General features: G+C 37.5%; 1 protein-coding gene across 1 annotated transcript in view; it reads right to left on the bottom strand.

The window, feature by feature from the left end:
* tcf7l1a (transcription factor 7 like 1a) overlaps positions 1 to 22,255 on the bottom strand; it is a 106,216-nt gene extending 83,961 nt beyond the window's left edge. The window contains 3 exon segments of the mRNA NM_131269.2: positions 21,168 to 21,295; positions 21,392 to 21,464; positions 21,562 to 22,255. Coding sequence (NP_571344.1) covers positions 21,168 to 21,295; positions 21,392 to 21,464; positions 21,562 to 21,747 — 387 coding nt within the window. The 5' untranslated portion in view covers positions 21,748 to 22,255.
* Between the last annotated feature and the right edge of the window lie 1,443 nt (positions 22,256 to 23,698).

Raw genomic sequence — 23,698 nt, forward strand, 5'->3', positions numbered from 1 at the left:
TGTTTTTCCAATGACTATGGAAGTTGATTGTTTTCAGCATTCTTCAAAATATCTTCTCTTGTGTTCAGCAGGAGAAAGAAACTCAAAATATGGAGTCACGTGAGGCTGAATAAATAACGAGAATTTTAGACTTTGCGTGAACTAGCCCCTAAACAATTTTTATATAATAATTATATTAATAATAATACATGGAACTACCAACTCCTCATTATGAATGGATTTATTAGTGATATTAAAAGACTGATGAGATGATAGTTACTTCAATATTAAAGCCTTAAACAATACACAACTCTAAATAGGCTGATTTTGTTTTTCAATTTAAAGTGGTAGTTTACAGTTTCCTTCTTCTGTTGAACAAAAAAGAAGATATTTTGAAGAATGCTGGAAACCTGTAACCATGTTTTTTCTATGACTATGGAAGTCGATGGTTTTCAGCATTTTTCAAAATATCTTCTCTTGTGTTCAGCAGGAGAAAGAAACTCAACGTTTGGAGTCACTTGAGGCTGAATAAATAATGAGAATGTTTGATTTTGCATGAACTACCCCCTAAACTATTTTTATATAATAATAATAATAAGTATAATACATGGAACTACCAACTGCTCATTATAATTGGATTTATTAGTGATATTAAAAGACTGATAAGTTGATAGTCACTTCAATATTAAAGCCTTACACAATACACAACTCTAAATAGTCAAACTAAAGCGGTAGTTTACAATTTCTTTCTTGTTGAACAAAAAAGAAGATATTTTGAAGAATGCTGGAAACCTGTAACCATGTTTTTCCTTTGACTATGGAAGTCGATTGTTTTCAGCATTCTTCAAAATATCTTCTCTTGTGTGCAGCAGCAGAAAGAAACTTTGGAGTTTGGAAAGTTTAGAGTCATTTGAGGCTGAATAAATAATAAGAATTTTTGATTTTGCATGAACTACCCCCTAAACAATTTTTTGAAGGGAGGCAAAAATATGAATTATACACTGAACTACCAACAATGCATTGTGAATGAATTTAATAGTGATGGACCGATATTAAAATACTGATAAGATGATAATTACTTCCACATTATGGCCTGAAAACAGTACACGATTCTAAACAGGCTGATTGTCGTTGGGGTTTCTTTGGTGTTAAATGGCAACAAGGTCAATAAAACGATCTATAACAAACAAAACTGCATGGCGTTTTAATTTAAAAGTGGTAGTTCAAAGTTTCTTTTGTCTGTTGAACAAAAAAGAAGATATTTTGAAGAATGCTGAAAACCTGTAAGCATATTTTTCCTACCATGGAGGAATTTTTGATTTTGCATGAACTACCCCCTACACATTTCGCAATAATATTAATAGATCGAATTACCAACAGTGTATAGTGAATTAATATAATTGTGATGGACTGATATTAAAAGACTGTAAACAATAGGTTTAAGTTGGGTCTAAATAGGTTGCTTTTTGCAGTTTAATAGCTACAAGGTAAATAATGTGATCTATAATAAATAAAACTACATGACATTTCAACTTCAAGTGATAGTTTAAAGTTACTTTCGTCTGTTCAAAACAAAAGTTATTTTGAAAAATGTTTTTTCAACTATGGAAGTCAATGGTTACCGGTTTCTAACATTCTTCAAAATATCCTTTTTTAATTTTCCGAAGAAAATACCATTCATAAAGATTTAAAGCACTTAAGGATGACTACATCATTTTTGTTGAACTATCCCTTTCAATACTGAAATAATTATGAGTTCTTTAATACAAACTAGCTAAATAAAAAACAACTGTTTTGTGATTTTTGGCATCACAACATTTTAAATTTGTGTTTAAAATACAGAAATGTTGAGATCTGTTAAATAAATACATTGCTTTTCATTAATTACGGAAGCTGTAACATTAGCAAGCGTTCCTAAATTTACAAGATCAGTCCCCAAACTATAAAAGATGTCAATAATAGCTCAAATTGAAGCACTTTTTAAGCTCTAAGTGAATTTTTTCAATAGTTTCCAGCACTTTACTGCACTTAAACTGTAGTAAACTATGTATTTACATACAGATATGTACATCATCAATGCATTATATGAAATGCTGCTTGTTTATAGTATTCTAGGGGGAATTTTTAAGATTTGCCTCGAGCAATTTACAATCAGTATCATTAAAAACCTATAATTTACTCTTAAAGTCCGCATGAACCAGAAGCTGCAACCTTTTTTTCCCCGTATTGTGATGCAGTTCTTAGACAAACAGAATATTAAATGAGAAAACAGTGGGCGTGGCTTGTTTTTTCTACTGCAGGCTGATTGGATGTAGTAAAGTCATTCATAAAGATTTGGAAAGGGGTTTGGGAAGAGTTAGTACAACCATAACAGACTCCTCCTCCTCACCATTTCTGTTTGTTGTGCAGCTGGAGGGGCGTGGTTAAGTGTGTTAGCCCTACCCAATACATCAGACACATGCAATCTGACAATTGAACTGAAAACAAACAGGGGAACAGTGGATTTCCAGATTTCAAGAACAAATTATTTTGTTTTTCTTAATGACATGCACAGATCAATTATTCACCACTAAACTAGTAAAGCAGGGTTCTTGCACCATTTTAAAAGTAAAATCTAATGCTTTTTAAGACCTTTTTAAGACCTCAACAAATATAATTTAAGACCCAAAAATTGTATAATTTCTTTGGAAAAGGCAACTCATTTTAATGTCCTCGTTAGATTTAAATAAAGTGTGCTTTGTTACAGTATGGATAACCCACAGTACCTGACTTTTGGGTGTCTGGTGGTGAAATGAAACTGTTATAGCTGACTGTGAGGGGGCGTCTGAACTAGAGCTGTAATCAGGCTATAAAAGTTAGGCACGATAGCGCCCAAACCCGACAACTATCAACTATTAGATGATTTACGGTGACCACTGTACTTCCCTATCGTCATTAAAGGGTCACGAAACACCAAAACACATTTTTTGAGCTGTTGACAGTCGTATATGTGTCCCACACTGCTAAAAACACTATTAGGACACCTATATTTCACTAAAAAGTGTAAATTGGTTGTTTTCGCGTTATTTCAAGCAAATTCGTACTTCCTGTTTGAAACGAATTTTTGAAGCCGCGTCACGGTCATGACATAATAGCGTGTATTCCAGCGTGCAGACTGGACGTCTGTGCCAGAGTGTGTCTTGTTACGTCTTACAGTGTGCTGCATTAATGCATGAGTAAGGCTTGGTTTAAACCAATCAGCGCGCTCTATTGTGCAACTTCATTAATATTCATTACTGTCACCGTGTTTTCAGGACAGAGACGCCACGTTGTGTTGGCAAAACAAGCGTGAAGTGTTGCTTTTATAGTTTGCTGCAGTTAAGTTTTGTTTTCATTTTCTCTCTGTGAGAGCTCAGCTGGAGTCACGTGTGGATTAACAGTGTACGCGACGCTCGACAACAATAACTTACGTGTCTAAGGAGGATTATTGTTTACCTGAGAGCTGTTCTCATCTGCAAACGCTGAGATCCGGATTCGCTTGTAGTCTTCTCTTCATAAAGACCGGCTCTAGTTGCTGGTGATTGTCCTGTCTCTACAGATTTGGTAAGTGAGCGATCAGTGCTCTTTGTTTATTCAGTTTGTTCGTATTGAACTAAGTTAACTATTGCACCGAGTGTAAACATGTTAGCACCACAACCAAACTTTAACCTCGTGTAGGGTTTTCACCGCATTTAGTGACCGGAATAACACACGCGGCTTTCTGATGCTACCTGCCGTGTGCATCTAAGTTTCCGGGAAATGCGGAGTTTTTTTTTCTCTCATTCGCCGTGCGGTATCAAAAATTGCATGAAAAATACACGCTTAGAGCTGATCCTCGAATCAAACATCTTGTTTGTCGCGAGGGGCATGAATGAATTGCCTGAATGAAAGAGCCAAACTGCAGTTAAAGTCCACCATTTAATAATTTGTCAAAAATTCGACTACAGATGTCCATGTAGGTTAAACACCATCACTTTCTCCTGTGTGTGTGTATTTTGACTCTGAAACTCGCGCGTGCACAAATAGACAATCCCACACCATCCCACTTTAGTTCCTCCGACACTCCCCCCTAAACAGAGCTGGACACGCCCACTTTTCTGACTTTTTCCAAAGTAGAGGTGTGAAAACACCCTGCTGAAACGAGGGGGTATCATGGCCCTTTAAGCACACCGGCTGAAAATTCAATACCTACAGCCATTTTACGGTAAAATTTAGGACAATTTAAGACCTTAATTTCCAGGATTTTAATTTAAGACTTTTTAAGGACCCGTGGGACCCTGTAATGCGAGCTAACAATCAATATGTTTAGCTTTGATTTCCTGGAGACTTTCAATGACCTCCCATATTAAAATGGACGTTTGTTTATATTAATGAGCTCCAAATGTTGAATATAAAATAATATTCATTTTAAGATGTTATGTATTAGTCGGCAGAATTTCATGCAAAAGCAAATATTATGTTTACACAGGAAACTATTCGGTAGGATAAACTAACATTAAAGCAACACAACTAAACCTTCAAGCCATTTCAAGCACAAAAATTGAAGCACATTTCAAAAAAAGTCTAAAACTCGAGAATTTTCAAGGGTTTCCAGGACCCTAACGAATAACTTATCAGGTCTCCACTCGAGCTGTATGTGACAAAGCATAACAAAGTCATGCTCTATATCAGCTTCGCACACATTTATCAGGTTTCAGAAGTCAGCAGACATGCATTCCTTGTGCTAAAGGTAACATTACGAGGGGGAAGACAGCAGTAATTAAAAGCGCAGCATGATAACCGTATCACAAGCAACTGATCGTACAAGGAATGGGCTGAAAGTACAGCTCACCCAACAAGAAAATCCTGATGCCGCTGATATCAGATCTCCCATGGCCTTTTCAGCCTGGCATGAAGCAGCAGGCACAACAAGGCCATGTGAGACAGTAGAGGGCTGCGATGAGATAACACGTTATCACACCGTTCACGTGCTCCAACAGGACACACACACACATGCATGCTTGCTTTGGCCTGAAGCTGTGCAATTCGATGATATATACAGCTGAAGTCAAAATTATTCGCCCTCTTTTGCCAATATTTCCCAAATGATGTTTAACAGAGCAAGGAAATTTTCACAGTATTTCCTAAAATATTTTTTCTTCTGGAGAAAGTCTTATTTGCTTTATTTCAGCTAGAATGAAATATATATGTTTTTTTTATTTAAAACCATTTTAGGGTCAATATTATTAGCCCCTTTAAAGGGCACCTATGATGAGAATTATCTTTTGTAAGCTGTTTGGACAGAGCTGTGTGTAGGTATAGTGTGTCCACAGTTATATTGGGGTGATTTAAACACAATAAGTCTCTTTTTTAAAAATTGCTCACATTAAAATAGGATCCAAACCCCTCCCATTTTGAGGCCGACAAGTGATGTAAGACTCCTATGTGAGGTAGGAGTGCGGCTTTCCTGCCCACTGAATATATTTACAGCTGCGTATTAACATAACTCCATAGTAACACGTATAATGATATCAACAAGACAGGGTATGCGCAAAGCAACTGGGAGTAAAAGATCTGTTCAGCTCTCTGTGATCATCAATCATCATCAAATACGATCAAGAATGAGTTTTACAAGTTTAACACGTTTAAAACGTTAAAGACGGTAAAATTGCTGTAATTCGTCACCAGAGGCGAGTGTTGCGAGTGCAATTATAAAAGTAGACGCTTCAATCCTGGTTTGTGGACGTTAAATCAGGTTTATTTTTACATTAACATAACGAATATCCATAAAGCAGTGGATTTTAATATCCTGTCACATTTGGCGTGCAAAAAAAGTGCAAAGTTAAATGCGCGCTGTATGTGTGTCCACTGTGTGTGACTCATTGTTGCAGAAAGGCTTGAATTAACTCCACAACACATACATCAAATAATAATTGGGAAAGTTCTTACTGTAGTATTTCTCACAAATGTTACGTGCAGGAATTAATTTGTGCCAGAAAAAGCCGGATCTGGATCCGGTACCTCGTTTACCGAGATGTCATTTCATCCCAGCCCCGCCCCAATATTACTTTTTTTCCACGACTGCCCGACCCTCTTAACTTTCGTCCACGACACCTACCCCCCGTCCCACGCTTCACTTTCGTCCACAACATCTTCCCCCCCAGCCCCACTACTCACTTTCTTCCACGACACCTTCCCCCCCTGCTCCACTCTTCACTTAAATCCACGACCCCTTCCCCCCTGCTCCACTCTTCACTTTTGTCCACGACACCTTCCCCCCGTCCAATCTTCACTTTAGTCCACGACACCCCTCCTGTATAATCTTCACTTTCATCCACGACACCCCTCCTATCCAATCTTCACTTTCGTCCACGACAAACTGCCCTGCTTTTTACTTTGGTCCACAAAACCTTGCCCCGCACCCCACTCTTCACTTTCGTCCTCGACACCTTCCCCCCTGCCCCGCTCTTAACTTTCATCCATAACACTTTCCCCCTGCCCCACTCTTCACTTTCTTCCACGACACCTTCTTCCCTGCTCCGCTCTTCACTTTCGTCCATGACACCTTCCCCCCCGTCCAATCTTCACTTTTGTCCACGACACCCCTCTTGTCCAATCTTCACTTTCATCCACGACACCTTCCCCCCGTCCAATCTTCACTTTCATCCACGACACCTTCCCCCCGTCCAATCTTCACTTTCATCCACAACACCTTCCACCCCGTCCAATCTTCTCTTTCATCCACGAGACTTTCCCCCTGTCCAATCTTCACTTTCGTTCATGACACACCGCCCCCACTGCCCCGCTCTCCCTCCTCTGGTAACATTCTGGATCAGTTACCCCAAACTGTTCCAATACCTCGCAATTTACGAATTAAACACTGGTCACTGAAATCTGCTTCCTTCATGTCTGTCACTATGCTGCTTATCTGACGCAACCGAGGCAAAGAACCGAGGCACAATCTTACAGGCACGTGGAAACGGTGGGCGGGGAGAACTAGCTCATTTGCATTAAAGGCACAGGCAACAAAAACAGCTACAATGTGTTCAGAACAGAAAATCCCAATACTCTGAGAGGTCTAAATAAAAATAATAAATAAATAAATAATCTGATGGGTGCTTTGAGCTGAAACTTTACATTCTGGAGACACAAAAGATTCATCTTAAATCTTGAAAAAGGGGTAAAATAGGTGCCCTTTAAGCAATATTTTTTCAGATTGTCTACAGAACAAACTATTGTTATACAATGACTTGCCTAATTAACCTAGTTAAGCCTTAACATGTCACTTTAAGCTGAATACTAGCATCTTGAAAAATATTTAGTCAAATATTCAAATATTATGTGCTGTCATCATAGCAAAGATAAAATAAATCAGTTATTAGAAATGAGTTACTAAAACTATTATGTTTAGAAGTGTTTCCCAGTGATGGGTTGCAGCTGAAAGGGCATCCGCTGTGTAAAACATATGCTGGATAAGTTGGGGGTTCATTCCGCTGTGGCGACCCCAGATTAATAAAGGGACTAAGCCGAAAAGAAAATTAATGTTTAGAAATCTGTTGGGGAAAAATTCTTCTCTCCATTAAACAGAAATATTCAGTTGGCCTAATAATTCTGTATATCGTTATCAGGATATGAGATGACTTTGGCCGAATGCCCGCTTTCTCACCCACCTGGCACCCTCATCCCCACAGCTTGCTTGTGTTTTTTTGTTTTTTTCACCCTATAATGCATCACCCCTAACATCCCCCAGCACCCCTCTCTCTCTCTCTCTCCCCATCCCGAGGCCCCAGGAAGCTCTGACTGCGAGGTAATAACTGAAAACAGCTGTTAAAAATACCAGACTGATGAAGCCTGAAGCCCCCCCACCCCCTTAAACTTTATCCCCAGCACAATCAAGTTTTATTAGCATGGAGTGATGCATGAAGTCAGTACGCAGCTCTGAGCGAGCGAGCAAGCGAGAGAGAGAGAGAGAGAGAGAGAGAGAGAGAGAGAGAGAGAGAGAGAGAGAGACGTTTAGTTTTTTTTGTAAAGGAAAGGGAGTCGGCGGGGGTGAAACTCACTGCAGGACATGCGAGCGAACATGAAGTGGTTTTTGATGAGCGCTGAACACTGCCAGTGCGGAAACTTATCAATGGAGAATGACATCAGCGACTTTCACTAAGAGATGTGATGGTATGCAAATTACATATCGCGATTATGGTGAGCAAAGTTATACTCAAAAGTAAACTTCACACACACTTAAAGGGTCAGTTCAGCCAAAACTTGCTCTGAAGCAGCTTGAGCTTATTTTATTCATCTGTTGAACACACAAGAAGAGATTTTGAAGAATTTTGTAAACCTGTCACCATTGACTTGCATAGAAAGATAAAATAAATACTATGGAAGTCAATGGTGACCGTTTGCAACATTCTTCAAAATATCTTCTATAGTGTTCAACAGAAAAAAAGTGTGAGGAAATGATGACAGATATATGAATCCCTTTTAAGTTATTCCATCGAGTTTTGCATCTGAAAATGAACAAACAATAAATAAAATTTGCACCAATCTGCAATGTTGTAATAAACGCATTAACATGTATTCCAGCTTTTTTGATTTGTTTACTTCTTTTATTCTGCAAGTACATAGTTTTTTTGTGTGTTTTTAAGGTATTTGTTTATTAAAGCCGCACTTGGAAAACTGCCTCACAAACTAGGTCTCCATTGTTTTTCAAGCAGCTTCATGAAAGCCAAACAGAGCCGTGCGATTTGACGAAAATATCGTATTATTTTGACTTATCTAATTGCTAAATAAATATTTACTGATGACACAATGTAATTTTGTGGAGTCAAGCTTCAGCTCTGTATTCTCAATATTGTGCAGGACACATTTTAAATGAAGCAAATACAATATACTTTAATATATATTTATATATATATATATATATATATATATATATATATATATATATATATATATATATATATATATATGTATGAGCAATTCCAACCTTGCCATGAAAAAAAATTAAGTTTTCGCCAAAATAGCAAAACCGTTTCTGCCTTTTATGTGTAGGCTTGTATTTTACAGTGCTTTGAAAATACTGAAAAATGTCTCTGTCAGAGTTTTCAAACAATTATATTTGATTTGCCAAAGTCACATACGCCACATCCATAACAGAGAGATATCACATCCATAACAGAGAGATATCACATCAATAACAACACTTTTTCCTCATAAATGCAAAGATGTAAAATCAAATAAAAGCAATTATGTTTGTTTTATAAAGAGCTACTCTTATCCTCTTTATCAGCATCGTTTCTTTTGGGTTGTGCAGTTTAATTCACAGAATTTCTACAAAGTATGCTGCATACTGTAAACTTGCAGACTTTTTTGTCACATCCATGGCGCATGTTTATTTTCCTCATTTAAAATATAAATAATGTTTATAGATTGATATTATTCTGCTCCCACAATACTGTGGCATGTTGTTTTGAAAAATATAAAGAGATGTGTCAATATAATGTTAACATACACTTCCTCTGTCAATTTATGTTTTGAGATTTTACTGCAAATGTCACATCCATAACGCTGAAATTGCTATATATATATATATATATATATATATATATATATATATATATATATATATATATATATATATATATATATATATATATATATATATATATATATTCAGTTGAAGTCAGAATTATTACCCACTTTTTTCCCCTGATTTCTGTTTAGACGCACATTTCTAAACATAATAGTTTTAATAACTCATCTGTAATAACTGATTTATTTATCTTTGGCATGATGACTGTAACTAATATAACTAGATATTCTTCAAGACACTTCTATACAGCTTAAAGTGACATTTAAAGGCTTAACTAGGTTAATTAGGTTAACTAAGCAGGTTTGGGTAATTAGGCAAGTCATTGTATAACGATGGTTTGTTCTGTAGACTTCTGAAAAAATATGTAGTAATATATATAATATAATATATATATAATAATATTTATCTTAAAATTATGTTAAAAAAATTAAAAACTGCTTTTCTTTGCCAGCTACAACCCAGTACTGAGAAACACCCATATACACTCATTCACACTCATACACTATGGCCAGTTTAGTTTATTTAATTAACCTATTCCACATGTGTTTGGACTGTTGGGTAAACTGGAGCACCCAGAGGAAACCCACACCAACACGGGGAGAACATGCAAACTCCACACAGAAATGCCAACTGACCCATCCGGGACTCGTGACCTTATTGCTGTGAGGAGACAATGCTAACCACTGAGCCACTGTGTCACCCTTGTAAGTGTTTAATTTATACATATAATATTATTTTACACACACACACACACATACACTGTGCAAGCAATCAATTAATAAGTATAAATAAGAATAAAATTAATGGGCCGATGCACTAAGGAGATTTCTGCATCATTACAGTAAGAACACAAACAGATTGAGAGTGCAGGGTAATGACGACGGCGCTCCTGCTATCTACACATTACCGTAAACACAACAAAACCATACGAAGATAATTGGCCAAAGAGATAAAGCCATGGCAAAAAAAAAAACCAGAGCAAACTCTGAATGCTTCCATGCAGCAGTGCAGGACGCGATATGATCAACAGGAAAGAGATCTGCGTTACGGCTCTGGCCTTGGGAACGGCTCCTGCATTCCTTTATCTACTTCCTGTAGCATTTCTTCAGCCCCTGTGGTTCGCCCTCACGTACAGATTCATAAACCATGCTGCGTTCGGGAGGAGCGTCTGTAAAGTAGGCTTTATTTTGTGCCTGGTCTGTAAAAAAAAAAAAAAAACGAATCCGACGTACAGAGCGACGCCAAGCTTGTGTGGAAAACCAGAGGGAAATAATGTTTAGCTTGACATTTTCTTGCTTTAAAGACTTTCTGGTTTTAATCTCGGTCAATAATCAAGTTACCAGAGAGGGTCTCTTCAGTGGAACCAATCCAACAGGAACTTTATAAACGGAGGCAGCAGGAAAACTGAGCTTCGTTCACTCATTCACTAATAGTGATTGCACTACAGCAGGAAAGAATGAATGAAAATGACTGAGCGAATTTATCCATTAGCGACAGTGATGTTAATAATGTGAACCGGAGGATAATTTAGTTATGAACATGACATCTAGCATCATTTAAGCCTTCACTGAGTGAATAAAAAACCCTATATGATCGACATATATAACGCTATATTGTTATATATAACAATTATTTTGCTCGATTTTGGGAAAAATCATAATCACGATTATTTTGGTCATAAGTGTAATCACGATTATTCAAAACGATTATCAGTTGAAGTCAAAATTATTAGCGCTCCTGAGAATTTTTTTTTTTATAAATATTTCCCAAATGATGTTTAACAGAGCAAGGAATTTTAACAGTATTTCCTATAATATTTTTCTTCTAGGCTTATTTGTTTTATTTTAGCTAGAATAAAAGCATGTTTAAATATTTTGAAACCAATTTTAAGGTCAACATTATTAGCCCCCTTAAGCAATCTATTTTTGATTGTCTGTAGAAGAAACTACTGTTAAAAATGACTTGCCTAATTACTCTAGTGAAGCCTTTTAATGTCACTTTAATCTAAATGCTTGTATTTTGAAAAATATCTAGAAAATTTTGTGCTGTCATCATAGCAAAGATAAAAGAAATCAGTAATTAGAAATGAGATATCAAAACTATTATGTTCAGAAATAAAAAAAGGAAAAGGGTTGCTAATATTCAGGAGGGCTAATAATTCTGACTTCAACTTCATATATACAGTTATTTTCCACCCTGCAAAGGAAAGAGAAATAAATACAATAGAATAAAAACATGAAACAAACTGTGCTTTAAGCATCTTCACTTTAAGAAAAACACTTTAGCTACAAAAATCCTTCAGTCAAGAGCAGAGAGGGATTTTCTCTTTTTATTTAATAATGATAAAAAGGCGGCAGCAAGAATAGTGCGCTGTCTCTTTAATGGTTACTCTTTCACGTGTCTTTTGATCTTCAACTTGTTTATTACACAAATGAGGGTTAATATGAATATTCTCTAAACACCGTGTTTTGACATCTATTTGACCATTAAAGAGCTCGCGTTAAGATGACTTTAGATGTCTGCGCTCCTCTGCTCGTCTCAGTGTGCGAATGAGACCGAATGCTGACTGGCCGCATGCTTCTGGCTGCACACACACACATAAGCACACGCTCTTTCGCGCTTTTAAGAGCAACACGTGTTCAGCTGGAAATAGGGCGGTATATGATGCAATAATCGTTTATCTCGATTAATGCCTCTTCATAATCGTTTGAAGCCAAAATCGAAATCGGATTTTCGATTAATTGCACAGCCCTACTATATTGATTGACATTGATTACATTTATATATTGAGATATTGTTCACTCATTCACTAATCCCTAAATAGTGAGTGCACTACATTGGAAAATAGTGAATGAAAACTACTTATGGCCTGTTTCCACTGAGTGGTACGGTACGGTTTGGTACGCTTTTATGGCAGTTTCCACTGTCAAAGGGCGTACCGAATCGAACCACTTTTTCGGCAACCTTTTTGAAACACGAGAAAGGGTACACAAAGGCGGAGCTGAACGCTATTGGTTTAGAGAGATATGTCATTCGCTTACGCAAGAAGCCAAAATGAAAACAAAAAACCCGCCATGTTTAAAATACACAGCCGAGAGATTACAGCGTAATTATATATATATACATATATTAACGAGCCACGGTCAATCCGGCCTTAAACAAACCTTGTCGTCGTCTTGATGAACAGCCACAAAGCCATGGAGTAGAGAAGAATCTACCTTGTGCCTCGTAGTTTTTTACGAGCCAGTCTGAAGCGCAAGTGTTTTCGCTTTCTTGCTTGCGCTCGCCGCACATCTATATCTGAAATAACAAACTTCTTGAGCTGATGACAATAACGTGCGCTGGATTATTGACGTGCTTTTGAAACCCGATCCTGTCAGACACTGAGAAATGCGAGAGTGAAGTGCGAAAAAACAAAGGAGAAGCCGGAAAAAAGGAGCACGTTATTTCTTCAGCAAACGTGAAAAAACTGCCATGTTTAAATTTTTATCATCTCCTTTTGGACTGATATGAACTGGGAATGATGGAATTACTCTCTAAATAAGCTTACATGTGCTGCAGACACAGATGAGAGGTTTGCGCTGACTGTAGGCTATATTTTGTGTTGTTTTGAACCTAAATAAAGACGAAATGTCTGCTTTGTGTAGGTCTTCTGTAGTTGGTAACATATCGGAGACTGTAAGGGGCCGTATGTGTTCATATATGTTCATTTATTTATTTATTTTATATAATTACAGACGTTACAGTAGGCTATTTTGCGCTGTCATTGATCTGCAGTTATAATCAAATCCTGTTCATAGATGGTAATAAACATTTATACAGAATTATTTATGTGTGTAAAGCATCTGTTTTGTGAGAAGTGCTTCTCATATGATATGCGAGCGACCTGTACAGCTTTATTGTACACATTTCCTTGAGCGAAAATGACACCAACTGAAACTTATATACATCATACACCACGCAGACCAAAAGGGTACCCTTGGTAGTGGAAACGCAAGCCTGGTAAAGGTGACCCGTACCGACCAGAACCATACCATACCAGTCAGTGAAAACGAGCCCTTAGTGCAGGGGTCACCAATCTCGGTCCTGGAGGGTCGGTGTCCCTGCAGGGTTTAGCTCCAACTTGCCTAAACACACCTGCCTGGATGATTCAAGCATACCTAGTAAGACCTTGATTAGCTTGTTCAGGTGTTTTTGATTAGGGTTGGAGGTAAAATCTGCAGGACACCGGCCCTCCAGGAACAAGTTTGGTGATCCCTGCATTAGTGAATTGATCTATTAGCGACAGTGATGTAAATAATGTAAGCAAAGGATAAGTTCATCGTGAACATTACATCCACCATCGTTTAACCCTTTATTGGGTAAAAAAAAAAACATATATAATCTTTTTATTGACACTGATTACAAATATATACTGAGAACTTGTTCAGTCATTCGCTAAACCCTATATAGTAAGTGCACTGCATCAGGAAAAAGTGAATGAAAATAACTATAATATATAAAAATTTATTTACATATATATACATATATATATATATATATATATATATATATATATATATATATATATATATATATATATATATATATATATATATATACATATATACACACACACACACACATATATATATATATATATATATATATATATATATATATATATTCTGGTTCAAATGTAAAGTTAGAACAAAAACAAAGACAAATAATTATTTTTGGATCAATTCGAGATGACTCCCAGAATCAAAATCAAATTGAATCGCTAATATCCTAAAGATTCACACCATTTAATGCATAGGGAGCAGTTCTGAACACATCTTCTGGTTCACTTCTGGCCTTCTAACAAGACTCGGCATTCACAGAGCACACGCAGCTAAAGAGAGACTGAAATATTTCTAAATTAATTTGGATTTGTTTAGTTTATCCTTACAGAACGAAAAAACATCCCAGCCCATAGCACATTAAGTCGGGATAAAATTGTTAAACAAGAATTTTGAACTACAAACAAATACAATATAATCCCCAAAAAATAATATTTATATAAACATTTCTGCTTTAAAGACATTTCTTTGTTAAAAAGTTTTAAACAAACAACATAAACAATGCTCTCTCTCTCTTGTGAAATAAGAACTTTATTCTTTGTAATCTTCCCTTTCAATCTTACCTTAAGAGCTTGTTAATAAACTTTTTAATTAAATATACAACTTTTAAGACGGCAGTACTGTCATACATACATTTCAACTATAATCAAAAGCACAGAAACTTAAAATCTGGTTCAAGTGAAACGTTATGCTGCGTTTACACCAGACGCTGAACATGCATCAAGCTCGAGTGATTTACATGTTAAGTCAATGCAAACGCATGAATTGGCATCCTGCGGCGTGATACGCAAGACTGGCGCGTATTGCGTGGCGCGAATTGAGTGTTTTGCGCGTTTCACGCGAATTGCTTAAGTTCAAAATTCGTAACTTGAGCGGACATTCGCGCGGCGTTAACCAATCAGTAGCTTGCTCTTGTGGAGGCGTGATTGTGACGTACACCCGTTGTTGGAGTCCAGGGGGAAACCCTTCAGCCGAGACCGACAAAAAGTTCATCAAACTGGGCTGGGCTTAGTCAGAAGCCCAGCTGAAAGCCTCCATCATCCAGGTTCAGTTTCTGGAGGAGTTGATGAGCACACAGAGCTAGATGCACCTCTGAAAGAATCTAGTGGACTCAGACACGGCCCTAAACGCATCAACGCTGTCTTTCAGTCTTCATAAAGCACAAAAACGCTGTTATTTTCTCAATAAAATCTATGTTAGCCATTTATTAACAAAGCTACGGTCACCGGGCTGACAGAAGCCCTGCCCATCACGCGAGTCCACGTCTGTTCTGAAGTGAATTTGACATGCGAATGAAGCGGATTTGACACTAGAGTGAAGCGAGTAAACTCAAATGTTCACGCAGCTATTTACGAGTGAATAGCGCGATTTATCCGCACGTTCCGCGTCTAGTGTAAACGCAGCTTTAGAACAAAAATAAAAATAAAAAAACGTAGATAAAAAAAAATCATTTTGGGATAGAATCGAGATGACTCTCAGAATCTGAATCAAATAAATTGTTAAGTTCCTAATAATTCACACTATTTAGTGCATAGGGAGCAGTTCTGAACACATCTTCTGGTTCACTTCTGGCCTTCTAACAAGACTCGGCATTCACAGAACACACGCAGCTAAAGAGAGACTGAAATATTTCTAATTTAATTTTGATTTGTTTAGTTTTTCCTTACAGAATGAAAAAACATCCCAGCCCATAGCACATTAAGGCGAGATAAAAATTGTAAAACAAGAACTTTAAATATATGGCACGACGCTGCGCTCACTAAAGCGAGTTCTCTGCGCCCTTAAACTACATGAAATTCCAATATAATGCCTGAATATCACCTTCATATAGACCTTCATGCCTTATTTCTTTGTTAAAAAGTTGTAAACAAAGAAAAAATTTGGCCTTTCAATGTTACATTAAGAGCTTGTTAATTATCTTTTTTAATTAAATATACCATTTTAAGGAAGGCAGTACTGTCATACATATATTCCAATCATAAACAAAAGCACAGAAACTCCAATTCTGGTTCAAATGTAAAGTTAGAACGAAAATAAATATGAAAAATGTAGATAAAGAATCGTTTTAAGATCGAATTAAGATGACTCAGAGTCAAATTGAATCGCTAGGTTCCTAAAGGTTCACACCATTTAATGCATAGGGAGCAGTTCTGAACATATCTTCTGGTTCACTTCTGGCCTTCTAACAAGACTCGGCATTCACAGAGCACACGCAGCTAAAGAGAGACTGAAATATTTCTAAATTAATTTGGATTTGTTTAGTTTATCCTTACAGAATGAAAAAAACATCCCAGCCCATAGCACATTAAGTCGGGATAAAATTGTAAAGCTGTGTTTGTTCGGTCATTTATGCAAACATTCGTACACCGGTTTTCAGGTTTCCTGAAGCGTCCTGCACTACAGGAATGCTGTCTTAACTTAAAGGCCTGGACAATGTCCCCTCTGTAGGCGAAGACGGCGGTGGGACGGGCCCGAGACGGGAGGGGGGTGCCTGGTTTCTCTCTCTCCATCTTCCCCCACCCGTCTCTGAGTGCTGAGTGTGTGGAAAAGGCTTGGGCTGTTGACAGGGCTGTTCTCCTGAGCACTGTTTGTTTATGTAAAATGAGGCCCTTCTCGTACGCAGGACAATTCCTCTGTTTACTTTATATTGTCTCGTAGGTCTTAAAATACCGTCGTAAGAGGAGAGAGCTTGAAAGATGGAGTAGAGGAGAATGTCAGTCAAAAACCTGCAGATATATGCCTTCGTGAGGTACTAAGTGCACTTAAGTTTAATTAATATCACTGGTTAGCATGTGTCGAGACTTATACAAGTGGATACGCAAGTGTGAAGTGCTTCCAAAACAATTAAAGTTGCTCAAGTTCTCGCTTTATTCTGAATTGTTGTCGTTTGCTGCATCTAAATCGCAAAGTTTGAACTATACAAAACATCAAGAGCCAATCAGAATCGAGCAGTTAACAGATCTTGTGCATTTAAAGGGGCAGTTCACGCAAAAAACGAAAGTCTGTCATTTACAAATGAGGCCTTCAGGTAAGCAGTACAATTCCTCTGTTTACTTTATATTGTCCTGTTAGCATGGCAATTTCACTGGTTAGCATGTGCTGTGCCTTAAACAAGTGGATACGCAAGTGTAAAGTGCTTCGAAAACAATTAAAGTTGCTCACATTCTTGCTTTATTACGAATTGTTGTTGTTTTTTTTTTTACACCTAAATTGCGGCCATTATTGCAAATACAATGATCACGGTTTTTATAATCGCATAAGATACTTATTATTAGAATCGCTCATTTTAAACTATACAAACATCGAGAGCCAATCAGAATCGAGCAGAGTTAACAGAACTTTTGTGTTTAAAAGGGCAGTTCACGCAAAAAAAATTTATTTTGTCATTTACAAATGAGGCCTTCTTGTACGCAGGACAATTACGCTGTTTACTTTATATTGTCTCCTAGGTCTTAACATACTGTCAAAACAGTTTGAGTTCAGTCAAAAGCGTGCTTGGACAACACAGATATATGCCATCGTGAGCTACTAAGTGCACTTACGTTTAATTAAAACCATGAGTTAGCATGTCTCGAGATTTAAACAAGTGGATACGCAAGAGTGAAGTGCTTCCAAAACAATTAAAGTTGCTCACATTCTTGCTTTATTACGAATTGTTGTTGTTGTTTTTCATACCTAAATTGCGGCCATTATTGCAAATACAATGATCACGGTTTTTATAATCGCATAAGATACTTATTATTAGAATCGCTCATTTTAAACTATACAAACATTGAGAACCAATCAGAACTGAGAAGGGTTAACAGAACTTGTGCGTTTAAAGGGGCAGTTCACGGTAAAAAAAAAATAATTATGTCATTTACAAATCATACGCTGGACAACTCCTCTGTTTACTTTATATGGTCTCGTAGATCTTAAAATACCATCGTAAGAGAGAGTTTGAGTTTAGTCAAAAACGTGCTCGGACAATACAGGTATATGCCATCGTGAGCTACCAAGTGCACTTAAGTTTAATTAATATCACTGGTTAGTATGTGTCGAGCCTTAAACAAGTGGATGCGCAAGTGTGAAGTGCTTCCAAAACAATTAAAGTTGCTCAAGTTCGCGTTTTATTCTAAACTGTTGTTATTTTGCCTAAATTATTATTACAAATATAATGATCACGTTTAAAAAATATGTTTAATAACCGTATAAGAAGTGAGAAGAAGAGACTTATTATTAGAATCACTCATTTTGAGCTATACAAATATCAAGAGCCAATCAAAATCGAGCAGAATTAAGTGAGCTTGAAGGGATAGTTTAAAGCAAATTTAAACTATTTAAAGGGATAGTTCACTCAAACATGAAATTGTGGATTACTTGCAACAAACATGTTTAAGTTTAAGTTATATTGTTGATTTCAGAGAATATTTTGAAGTTGGCTTGCTTTAAAATATTGCCTTTTGTGTTAAACAGAACTCAACCCTGCTGAAAAAAACAGCTTAGACCAGCCTAGGCTTGTTGGCTATTTTTAGCTGGTTGACCAGCCTGGTTTTAGAGGGGTTTTGGCCATTTCCAGCCTGGTCTTAGCTGGTCAGGCTGGAAAATGACCAGCTAAATCCAGCTAAAATCAGCTTGACCAGCCTGGTTTAAGCTGGACATAGCTGGTTTTGGCTGGGTTCTCAGCCTGGCTAGGCTGGTCAAGCTGGTTTTAGCTGGTCATCTCCCAGCTAGACCAGCAAAGAGCAGGCTGGAAATAGCTGGAAACCAGCCTGGAAATGCCCAAAACCCCTCTAAAACCAGCCTGGTCGACCAGCTAAAATCAGCCAACCAGCCCAGGCTGATTTAAGCTGTTTTCTTCAGCAGGGAAACTTAAAGGTTTTGACACAGATGATGAAGAGTAAATGCTGAGTACATTTTAATTCTAGGGTGCGCTGTCACTTAAAATGGGCACAAAACATAGCTGAAGTGAGCACATTATCATTGGTGTGAAGGTTAATAAAGTTATATTGTCATTCTTAGTCTGAGTGGATCTTTTTTGGAGAGTTTTTGTTAGCATCTAACAAACTTCACCAGACTTAATTAATAAACAAATCATTACGGTCACACCAAGAGAGCCGAGATAAACAAGTCAAACAAGATTAGCCTAACAACATGATATTGGCTAATCGGCACACAAAAGCACTGGACTTTTGCCCTGCTTGTTTACTCGGACTCGAATATAATTAAATCAATTAGGAAACATTATTTAATAAGGAAGTGATAATTAGCAAACAATGAGCGAGTCTGTTAAACTGATGTGGATGTTGAAAAACTACAAAAGTGCTGAATTAGCATTAGCAAAATGAGGACATTGTGGAAGATAAAACCTTAAGTAACTTCAACCTGGGGTCAAAGCAAATCTCGTTAAAGCCTACTAACATAGTTAAGAAAGCTAAACCTTCTAACAAGAAGCCCTTGAGTGTTTTCCATCATCCAAACCAAACAAAAAAACAGAAAATAAAGCTCCTTCCCATAGCAGGTTGTGTTTACGTTGGAAATACAGTGCCAACAGTTACTGTAAACAATTTTCAGCTCCGCTTCAGTAACATTACATGCTGTTTTTCCCTCTCTCGCATAGACTGAGAGGCGCTTCACAAACTTTTGTACTCCAAAACTATACACAACCTTGCTATTGTACACCGAGGAAGACACGGCTTGCCTTCGGGCTCACACACACACACACATGAGCAGGCCAGAAGTCAGATGTTATTATCCATCTTATCTGCTAGAATCACAGTCGCTCTTTGTTACAGCTGTTAAAGGTAACCTGTTTCCCCTAGTCAAACCACTCATGCGACAGCAGCCATTCTCTGGCTATAATGCTATTTGACGAGTTGAAAAAAGCATTGTGCTGCAAACAAGCAGGCCTAATGCCACATCTAATATCCAAGTGTATGCCCAACAGATTTATGCATTCTCACGAGTTCGCAGCAACACAATGAGCACAATGAATGAATGTTTATCACCACGGGCTTGCTGAAATTTTTCCACAATGACATGTTAGCCTACGTTGGCATGCCTCATCACTTATACACTGACATGGCAGCTTTAGAAAGCAACAGGCAAATACTGCACACACAAAAAAAAAAAGAAAGAAAAGCAATGGGCGCCTTCTCCAGACATCCTTCAGTGGAGTTAAATGGAGGAAGGCAAACATATGCGGCAATTTGCCTGCGATTCAAACACCTCGGTGGGGGCTTTGCTGCTCAGGTAGCCAAACCGCCCCCCCTAGGTGAAGATGTCATTAAGATAATGGGCATCCAGCGGAGACCTCCGATAGGGCCGTCAAGCGGTAACTAATGATAACAATAGTCGCTTAACAGCCCTCTAATTGAAAGACAGTTTCACTGATGGGGAAGAACTTATCTGGAGGATCTCAATGTGGCTCAAATGAACTCAAAGGTCTGCATGACATAAGCCATAAAAACAAATCGCACGCAATCAGAACCACCTTCCTGCTTTCGATATCTAGTCGTAAATTCAGCTCTTTAACATCCTATCATACAACAACAAAGGGAGTAAAGACACATTCCTGACACGGAAAGCTGGATGAATCCTATCTGCCTGGGCTTGCCTCCAGTTTGTCGCCTGTTATGATAATAGAAAATTAATTGTGCAGACATCTCGCTAAGAAAAGTCCATTTTCGTGCCATTGGGGGCGGCGAATAAAGACCTCTTTTGTGCTGGGGTGAGCCCAAGTAAATGACTTATTGTGCAATGCATCAGAATGGCCTCTTAATGCATGCATGCATGCTCAAGACTCAACAAGTGGTTGAAACTACGGTAAACTTTTAAAACGCAAAGCTTTCTAGGGTGTTTACTACAGACTTAAAATGGACACTAAAGAAACGCTGGGGGGTTCTGGTAGCGAATATGGCGCACATTTTAACGCGCGTTTTCCAGCCGAACAAAAATTCGCGGAGTTCAGGATGACGTCACGAAGGTGATAGTCGCGTTTAAAGTGAAATTGCACGTACCGTTCGTGTGCTGGGAGATAGCGATCCGTTGGAGAGGTATGGATTGGTGATATCTGGGATCATAAGAAACGGATAACCAGCATAAGGGGGTCCCTTAAAAAATCCTCCATCTTGTTGTCGTCTCAAAGCTTTGAGGGGGAATACAGAAAACGTATAATTTGAGCATTAATCATTCATAGATAATGAAATACATCTCAAAGTGTGTTGTTATTATATTTGTTTACCTTCCGCAAAGTATTCCCTCTGTTTCTCGTAACTTTCTAGATCTGGTCTCGGTCGAGGACGTCTATCTGTTTGCTTGTATTTGGGAAATATAAGACAACAGTTTAGTTTAAACGCCACTAATGATCACTTATATGAAGATAAGAGTGATACACAAGTGTTTTTTGCTTACTTCGGAGTCTGATGAGCTGCTGTTGTTCTCGGACTCGTTGACTAGTGAGGATTTGACCTCGTCCAGATCTCTCTCCGACGACACATTTTCGGATATTTTCTCCTCTTGTTCGCCCTCGTCTTTGAAGGAAATAAGTTCATCATTTGCTCCCAGGTCATCACCTCCTCCTCCGTTTAACTGAGGCATGTTGGCACTTTAAATGAAAAGCCAAACGTCTGCTTAAAGCGAAACTTTCCTGTCTCACGAAGAGAGCTGCAGTAATCCGAACTAACCCCAAATCTTACAAGCGCGACTGTGGAGGTTAGAAAAAACCCAACATTCCCAATTTTCCCATGATCAGATCAGAAGGGTTGTGGGTTGAAGAATCGGGGTTTTATTTCCAAACAAAAAACACTCTGAAATAAACCCCCAAAACAGTCCACGGGCATCATTTAATATCCATCCGCGCTGCTGGAATCTTCGGATACTCCTGCAAAAAGTAAGTTACGAGAGAAAGGAAAAGTTTCGCGAAACAAAAGGTGTGGATACAAAACTTTCAGCCGCTTCAGAGTTTCTCTTCCAAACACTCAAAGCTCAGTGTGTCAATCCCATGGTTTTGATTGAACGCGCACGAACGTCTCCGACTGTATGTTTAATATTTACAATCGGGCTCCGGTGACAGACTCGAATGTGGATAAAGAAACATTTGTATCCCTGGATGTTAGAAGCGGAGTGGGGCAGAAGGAAGAAACACCCTCATCAGAATGGAGGAGGAGGAGCCTGAGATGTAAACCGACACTCTGTTCACACGACGGAGCCCTTAAAGAGACAGTACACACTTCTGAAAGACACAGTTGAAATCAGAAATATTAGCCCTCCTGAAATATTAGCCACCCAGTTTATTTCCGCCCCAATTTCTGTTAAACGTAGATATTTTTTTCCAACACATTTATAAACATAATAGTTTTAATAACTAATTTCTAATAACTGATTTATTCATCAAGATTTTCAAGATACTAGTTTTCAGCTTAAAGTGACATTTAAAGGCTAAACTAGGCAGGTTAGGTTAATTAGGCAAGTCACTGTATTACAGTGGTAGACAATTAAAAAACAACATTGCTAAAAGGGGCTAATAAAATAAAACTGCTTTTATTGTAGCCAAAAAACAACTTTCTCCAGAAGAAAATTATTATAGGAAATACTGTGAAAACATTCTTTGCTCTGTTAAACATAATTTGGGAAATATTTGGAAATAAACTTTACAGGAGGGTGAATAATACTGACCAACTGAAAATACATCACGACAACACAACAGCAGCCACGCACTACAATTAAAATAATTAATTTTAGTATCAACAAACAATGTTTATGCATATATAGTATGCCTAGATAGCTTTCATGATAATTACTGTGATGCAGCTTAGAAACAATCTGAGTTTAAAGTGCTATATACATTTAAATATTTTTGAACTAGAAAAATGGGTTAGAAATGTATTTAAAAAGTCATAATAATTACTTCTACACCTCTTTTCTGCATATGAAAAAACAGATTTTACTTTGAAACAATTTCAACTCCGAATATGCAAAATTTTGTAAACAATTAAACATGAAAGTGACATTATGAAGTATACTGACATAACAATTTTATTATATATATATATATATATATATATATATATATATATATATATATATATATATATATATATATATATATATACACTACCTGACAAAAGTCTTGTCGCCTATCCAAGTTTTATGAACAACAAATAATACCTTGACTTTTAGTTGATCATTTGGTATCAGAAGTGGCTTATAAGAAAGGCAAAGGCCTCTAGATGATGCTTATTTGACCACAATAAAATATGATCATGCCTTGATTATTAATGATTTCATTAGGACAGTAAGGTCTGACTCTGCTTAGACAGAAGTCTCATCACTGAACAGAAATAATGTCCAGTATAGAATATAAAGTCCTGCTGCAGTGGAGACAGAATGAATATTGTGTCTGACTCCATCATGAGCTTGGAGGACTGCATCCATACATCTCTGACATGACTCAAATCACTGATTAATAAAGTCATCTGGAATGGCAAAGAAAGCGTTCCTGCAGGACTCCCAGAGTTCATCAAGACTCTTTGGGTTCATCTTCAACGGC

Source organism: Danio rerio, chromosome 10 (genome assembly GCF_049306965.1).
Source record: "Danio rerio strain Tuebingen ecotype United States chromosome 10, GRCz12tu, whole genome shotgun sequence".
Lineage (NCBI taxonomy): Eukaryota > Metazoa > Chordata > Actinopteri > Cypriniformes > Danionidae > Danio > Danio rerio.